This window comes from Chanos chanos, chromosome 5 (genome assembly GCF_902362185.1).
Source record: "Chanos chanos chromosome 5, fChaCha1.1, whole genome shotgun sequence".
Classification (NCBI taxonomy): Eukaryota; Metazoa; Chordata; class Actinopteri; order Gonorynchiformes; family Chanidae; genus Chanos; species Chanos chanos.
Genome location: NC_044499.1, coordinates 21,964,069 through 21,970,960, shown reverse-complemented (window position 1 = coordinate 21,970,960; position 6,892 = coordinate 21,964,069). Strand labels below are relative to the sequence as shown.

The following is a 6,892-nucleotide window of genomic DNA, read 5'->3' as shown; positions in this document are numbered from 1 at the left end:
ACAGACAGCAGAAACAATGAGAGGCTTTTCAGAATGTCCAGTCTGTATCTTTCCTGTTCCTTTCTCCATACACCCCAGCTTTCTGTGCAAAAATACTAATCAATGAATCACCAGCTAAGGTTTATTTAGGTGACTTCTTGGTGGGACAGAACAAAAATGCTAATCTTTCAGCTGTGTGGTGTTTCTCATGAAGAAGTGCAGTTACTTGGTCATAGTGTTTGGGATGGGTCTCTATACCTCTTTTCACTCCCCAAGTCTACCCCCTTTCCTTTCTGTTTTCTCTTATTTTCCCTTACTTCATTCTCTCTCTTACCAAGGAGAAGTTCACATTGTCTGTGGTAGACAAGGATCACTCCATACTGGAGCTGGGAGGAGAGGTAGAGAGAGAATCGGGGGCGGGGCAATCCAGGCACGAGGGGCAGAACCCGAACCAGAACAAAATCTATGATGTCATTGCTGTAAACGCACAGTTAAAAACCCTCTCATGCAAATGTATTGTCTGGCAACATAGGTAACAGACTGGTTACATTTAAAATACACGCATAATTACACATAGTAAATGTTTCTTATCTGTAGACTACATCAGAAACTGCAGGTGGTAGAAACCAGAGAACAAAAACATGAATTCATCAATGCACCGACGATCATAAGTGTAATAAAAATGAGGACAGAAATGATGAAAAAAGGATAGAAAGTGACGGTACAGCAGTTATTTCATTACCACGTACGGTGAACGTTAACCCGGAGTAAATCCCTCCTGGTGATTTTTCTGCCCTTAGTGGCGGCCAGCCTTAAAAAAGGGGGAAAAAATCGGTCATATTTCCGGTCTTTTGCCGATCTTCAATGAACAGAATTATATTCTGTCATTGAAAATCTAAATGGATAAAGTTAAGCGATGCATCTTCTATAGACTCACCCATACAAGTGTCTCATACATACATACATATAGGCATACTACTGCAAACACTTCAGATCCACTTATACATTTTTAAAATTATTTTGGGGGAATTACACTTCAGTGACGCTGAGGGACAGTCTCACTCACCATATTGTTGCGAAGCATCCTGTGCGATAATTGAGTACATTCGGATAGTAAAACATTGTTAACTATCAAAAGTGCTAACTATGTTTCCGCGAGGTGGTAGTGATTTTAATTCTATACTATGATACCGCTCACAGATGCTTCGACTGTAACTTCGACTGGTGTTTGATTTACATGGATGGGACTTTATTTATATATACATATATAAATGGACATTGTTTGACGTTTTCTACCAATCAGCCTTAAAAATTATGTTATGGAGATTAGATGGACCAATCTTGTCTTGTTTATGTGAAGAGCTACAACCGATTGGAGTTTAAGTTTTATAGATGTGTTGCTAGTCAGTTTTCTTGGGTTTATGTTAAATACACCCAACTCCGCAGTGCTCAGAGGCTGTTTGCATCTGTCATATTACCTTTTTGCATACCAAGTAAACAGTATCATTGTTTGAGTAATATCGACGGCACAGGACAGATGTATACTGTTTCGTAGTATACATCCATCTTTCTGCTATTAACAGTTCATTATGCTGACAATATTTTAATTTTACGGCTTGTGCGACCAGTTCTATTAAAAAGTGAGGTTATTTCATGGTGCATCGAGTGTAACACAATATTTGGTCTACGGTTAATTGTAAATGTCCACAAAATTGAACGCCGCTACGGAACAGGCTTCGGATTGCGTGTTTTGATTGGCAAATACAGGTATTACTTATGATTTTTGGATTGGTCTCTCCTCCACGCTCCACCCCTCTCTTCGGCTTCTGGGGTAGAGAAAACCGGAAATCTTCATCTCGCACTAGCTTTTGTTGTAATCTACATTTATCACTTCCAGAACTGTTACGATCGGAGCCATCTCAGGCATAATGTCGGGGTCATCAAACCTTGTTGCGATGAAGAAAGTTGTCCAGCAGTTGCGTTTTGAAGCGAGTATTAACAGAGTGAAGGTAGTGACCTCCATTTAACGAACATTTTCTGATATCTTTTAGTGTGCTGTGCTAGGTCTTGCCGACTAGGGCGTGGACAAAGTTAGCGGGCTAGCTTTGGCCGGGTAAATTGTTAACTTCATCTTAACGTTTGATTCCGTGTATGCTAGGTTGGAGCTGGGCTACATGATATTTTTGCCGTCGGGATGCTTGCCTTCAAGTCACTTTTATTAACAGTCCTATAGGTGCTTAGAACGATGTTTGGAGAATTTCCTAGTTGTATTACGTACGTTAGGATGTCGTAGCTAGCTTGGCATTTGATGTAGCTTTAGCTCACTCCCAGCTGATTGGTTTGTAATGTACGTTAGTTTTTTGCCGTTAGTTCATTCCTGGCCACCGAGTACATCAGCTCGTTGGCTACCCCACTCGATTAAACCTTTAATGAATTAATCGCAGCGTCGTTTCAAAACATGATAGAGCGTGTCGCCTTTCCCGTATCCCGTAGTAGCAATTTGAATAACATCAGGAAGTGTATAGAGTACAGGCGATGTGTCGTTGTTGTTTATTTTTTTTTTATTTATTTTTTTTTTACTTAGACTCTTTTTGGTGAACAGTTAGATGTGGTTGTTCTCGACTTTAATGGTAAGAACTCCATATCCTTAACGTTATTATTGTAATACTCTGCAGGTATCCCAGGCTGCTGCCGACCTTCAACAGTTTTGCATGCAGAATGCACTCCATGATCCCCTGCTCACCGGGGTGTCTTCAAGCACCAATCCCTTTAGAACGCAGAAGCTCTGTTCCTTCTTGTGAGAACACGGAACGGGCCCTGCCATTGGTAAGCGTTATGTTTACTTGTCGATTTTTTCACAAGAACTTGAAACTGGAGCCATGGAGAACGGTATAATAATTGCGTGTCTTTAATTTTTTTCAGGCTTTCTCTCTATCGCTGTGACAATTCTGCAGGGATTAAAGATAACCACTGCCATAATCTAACCAGCAATGGCACAAAGCTGTACTACCAGGACTGCCTCATTCCATCACCATAGCAAAAGGATTTCTAAACGGATCCTTACCGCTGACCTTTCACAGTTGAAGAGCAGATACTCCCAAATTTTAGAACAGATTAAAAAAAAAAGTTTGACTTTAATGTGAATTTGGCCAATTATATACACTAACACTTTAAAAATGTTTGGAGATCTGTTGGCAGAAAAACCCGTGCATATACTGTCACAGGGAGAGCTTGGTAAGAAAAGATCTGCCTTTGTAAATGGCCAGCAACACTCCAGTGTGATGGACGAAGGACTTTTTCATTTCCAATGGCACAGTGGGGAATTCAGTAATTTATTGTGCCTTTTTTTTAAACATTGCTATCAGTTTCTACCTTCTCTGCCTTAGGCTTTTTATAACCCTGAAATAAATATTGGTTTCTACATGTTTATGTGTTGCTTTTATGAATATACATTTTCAGCTCATTAAGAACACCTTCCTAAATTCAACATTCTCGATGACAGTGAGGTGAATTGTGAATGAACAGATTGAATTAAAACTGTTGCATTTTTTTGGATTTAAAGAGCCAGAAAAAAACCAAGTGTTATTCATCAGCAGGAATCAAAATGATGTATAGCTTACAGGTCTGACTTGCCCATTTAAAATGCATTAGTAAAGGAATAACATGTTTCTCAAGGAAAGAATCCCTCGTGGTGTGCAGGAAATGGCATGTGAGAAAACAGTACTCTTAAGTTAGCTCTTTAGCAGCTTTGAAGCTGGAGACATTCCATTGGCAATTGGATGTTGTAGAGTGCTGAACAGAGAAAGATTGAATGCCAGAATTATGTTGTAGAACAATAGTCTGTTTACTGTGGCAACAGTGTGCCTCTAATCTACATTTTATTGCACGATGCTTTATATCGGATAGACTGAGAAAATTTTCCCCACATTCAACAGTAGGATGTTAAAATGTTTCAGTATAAAAGCTCAGTTGAAATGTTATGATCAGTATAAAAGCCAAAGCTCTGATCCCCTTAATAGCATGTAAGCATTTTCATCGCTGTCTGTCTTACATGGTCTTCTTATGACAGCTGAGTTTAACCAGCATAATTAATGTCCATATTAGCTGTATTCTAGCCTTACCAACCATGCATGAAGAAAAATGCATAGTAATTCAGTTAGGATATGTGATGAATTAAATACAGAGTTTTTGTGGTTTATTGTAACTATGTAATTCCCGACAACAGCAATATTGAAAAAGAAATGCAGAGTGTCTGGTAAGCTGTATTCTTGTGATGTTTATCACTTGCACGGACCCTGTGAGATACATCTCTCATGCGTTGCTTGCATGCAAACAAAACTGTGTCATTGTGAGTCGGATGAAGCACGGGTTCTCTTTTTAATTTACAGCTCTCATTTCAGGCTGTGGCAAACCGACGATAGTGTTCACTTGTCATATGAGCCTGGGACGTTCGAATGATTTTACAACAAAATTCACGAGGCACTTGATGCGCACTTTTATTTTGGAAGTCGTAGTCGTTGCGAAGTCTTTGGAAATACGGAAATGCTACATCATGTGAGGTGTTGCTGTGGAGACTGCTGTGGTTATCTTTGTGGTAAGTTACTGAACCGGTTACAGACGAAATAAAATAAAGATATCTCATAAACCTGTAGCCGTAACCTGACACAGTCGACGATTGTAAGACCCGGTGTATTTACGGTTTCACGTCAAGAATGGCGTTGATGTGTCTTGCTGGCACCACAGTTGCTGATGCTAGAAAAAAAGCTAAGGGTGTTCAGTCAGCTTTTGTCACTAACCATTTATGTGGTAGCATTGATTTATCACTGACGTTTCTCTCAGATGTCTAGGTGCTTGATTAACCGATCTAATAAGACCAGGGATGGTTTGAGTAAACTGTGGTATTTTAATAGCCCAAGTTGTTTATCCTTCTTTGGTGTGGGCATCCGCAATTCATCACTTTTAATTTAGCAGATTACGGTCTGAAGGGCCCATTAAACAAGACATTTATATATTCGCACAGCAATAAACACACGTGACGACCAATGAACAACTTGGCGTTACTTTATATGAATCAAATATCATGTCTAGCTTGGAAAGCCTAGAAGTGGCGACTCCGAACTGTCGGAAACACTGTATTCAGCTGTAGGTCTAAATGTTATATGCTACGTCCGTGCACATATTCACTCTTAGAATTTTCTTTGGTGTGCAGGATATGGGCCTATTTCCAAGAAAGAGGATACGTTTGCATTACTGAGCTGCCTCTAGGTCAGTCACCGAGCAGCTCTCAGAAACCATGCTACAGGCTGAGACGATCCAGATCCTGTGCCTGACGGCCACAAGCGGGGTTCCGCTCTTCTCTCGTGGTTCCTCCAAACAGCTGCCCTTCTCTGTCATCGGCTCTCTAAATGGCGTCCACATGTTCGGAGCCGGTCAGAACACGACGCTTTCTAGCTGTGAGACGGACCGGGGCGGTCGCGTCATGTGGAGAGTGTTCCAGGAGAGCTTGATGCTTATTGCAGTAAGCGGCAACAGTGCGACGAGTGAATTACAGCTGCGCCGCTTGCTGGAAAATACCTGGAACTGCATGGTGCTTGTGCTAGGTCTGGAGGAGCTGGGTAACTTGCGTAACGTCGAGCGCCTAAAACGGGAGCTTCGCGCCTGTTTTCGCCTAATCGACCGTTTACTGGGACAGGACGACCATGAGGGGATGATGGGAGAATTGACCCAGTGTGCAGACTGCCTGTTAACCCCTCAGCCCACCCTGCTACAAGAAGCTTTGGATGCTTTCACACAGGCTGCCAGCAGTGAGTTTGGCTGCTTGCTGGTCCGCGGACGAGTGGCGGCCGCAACAGAAAAGTGGTGGCGTCTGGCGCCGCAGGAGGTGGTGCTGCTGTCGGCTCTGGTGCGGTCACTCTCAGGCATGTCCTCCTGTGATTATCCCATCTATTTACCCCATGGCAGCCCGACTGTAGCCCACCGACTGCTCCGCTTCCAGCTCCTCCCTGGGGTAGACGTGTGCGTGCTGTGTGGACCCAGTCCATCCCTGCACCAGGTGGAGAGCGAATTGGTTGGCTGTTTTTGGTCACCCCTTACAGAGACTCTCCGTCGCTGCTTGGAGCAGGGGGAACGCTGTTTACCTCCGACTGTTAACCTCCACCGGTCCACACTGGCTCTGCTGCTCATTAACCGTGAAACCCGACGCTCTGTGTCAGTCTGCGCACCACCCCGCGCCAGTCCTTCCCCCCCAGACACTGCTGTACCTCTGCTCTCCGCCAGCAAGTGTTGGGAGCTCCTACGACTCTTCTATGTGTTTGCGGTGACTCGTTACTTTAGCATGGAGGAGTCTTCCAGCACCCCGGCTTTGGTGGATCCCCCCCTCCAGGAGGACTTTTCTCAGGGTTTCTCTCATTCGCCTGTGCACTGCTACCTGGTAACGGATGAGTGTAAGTGCTACGGCCTTCAGACCCCTCAGCATCAGCTTTACCTGCTGATGGATCTGACTGTGCCCACCTTCGCCCTGCGCTCTATTGCCACACAGACACTCTCCACCGTCACCATGGCAATGGGGTTTTAGAAGAGCGTTGATGGTCAGAGACTCAAATGGGGTTATGTCGATGTGGTTTACAGCAAATTGCTCAGAGTAAATCCTCAGCAGGACAATTATAGTGCTGTATGTCAAATATTTTGGATGTTTATTCACCCCTAGTTGTGACGACTACTTTAACACAAAGATGCGTATTAATGGACAGTTAATGATATCGCTCTCCAGTGGTCAAGGTAAAAGGAGGAGGACATGTCCACTTCTGACTGTTCTGAGTGTCCCTATTTTGGACACTTCTGTGTACCACTTCAACAATTACTGTGACAGCGTGATGATTATATTTTCCTACTGATAATGTAGCTACTGATAATC

The 6,892-nt window shown here is 43.2% G+C and overlaps 2 protein-coding genes across 2 annotated transcripts; both read left to right on the top strand.

The window, feature by feature from the left end:
* Positions 1 to 1,841: 1,841 nt before the first annotated feature.
* gng5 (guanine nucleotide binding protein (G protein), gamma 5) lies at positions 1,842 to 3,376 on the top strand. Its single transcript, XM_030774257.1, has 3 exons — positions 1,842 to 1,988; positions 2,655 to 2,805; positions 2,902 to 3,376. Exons 1-2 carry the CDS (start codon positions 1,908 to 1,910, stop codon positions 2,778 to 2,780), a joined length of 207 nt encoding a protein of 68 aa, XP_030630117.1. The 5' UTR covers positions 1,842 to 1,907; the 3' UTR covers positions 2,781 to 2,805; positions 2,902 to 3,376.
* Positions 3,377 to 5,272: 1,896 nt separating this feature from the next.
* fuz (fuzzy planar cell polarity protein) lies at positions 5,273 to 6,553 on the top strand. The gene has a single exon (XM_030776052.1). The coding sequence runs from the start codon at positions 5,273 to 5,275 to the stop codon at positions 6,551 to 6,553; it is 1,281 nt and encodes a 426-aa protein (XP_030631912.1).
* Positions 6,554 to 6,892: the final 339 nt, after the last annotated feature.

Bases quoted from the DNA above. Each gene is read 5' to 3' on its own strand.
- gng5 (XM_030774257.1), top strand. From the start codon at position 1,908: ATGTCGGGGTCATCAAACCTTGTTGCGATGAAGAAAGTTGTCCAGCAG. The intron at 1,989-2,654 runs GTAGTGACCTCC...AATACTCTGCAG, and splicing joins CGAGTATTAACAGAGTGAAG to GTATCCCAGGCTGCTGCCGA.
- fuz (XM_030776052.1), top strand. From the start codon at position 5,273: ATGCTACAGGCTGAGACGATCCAGATCCTGTGCCTGACGGCCACAAGC.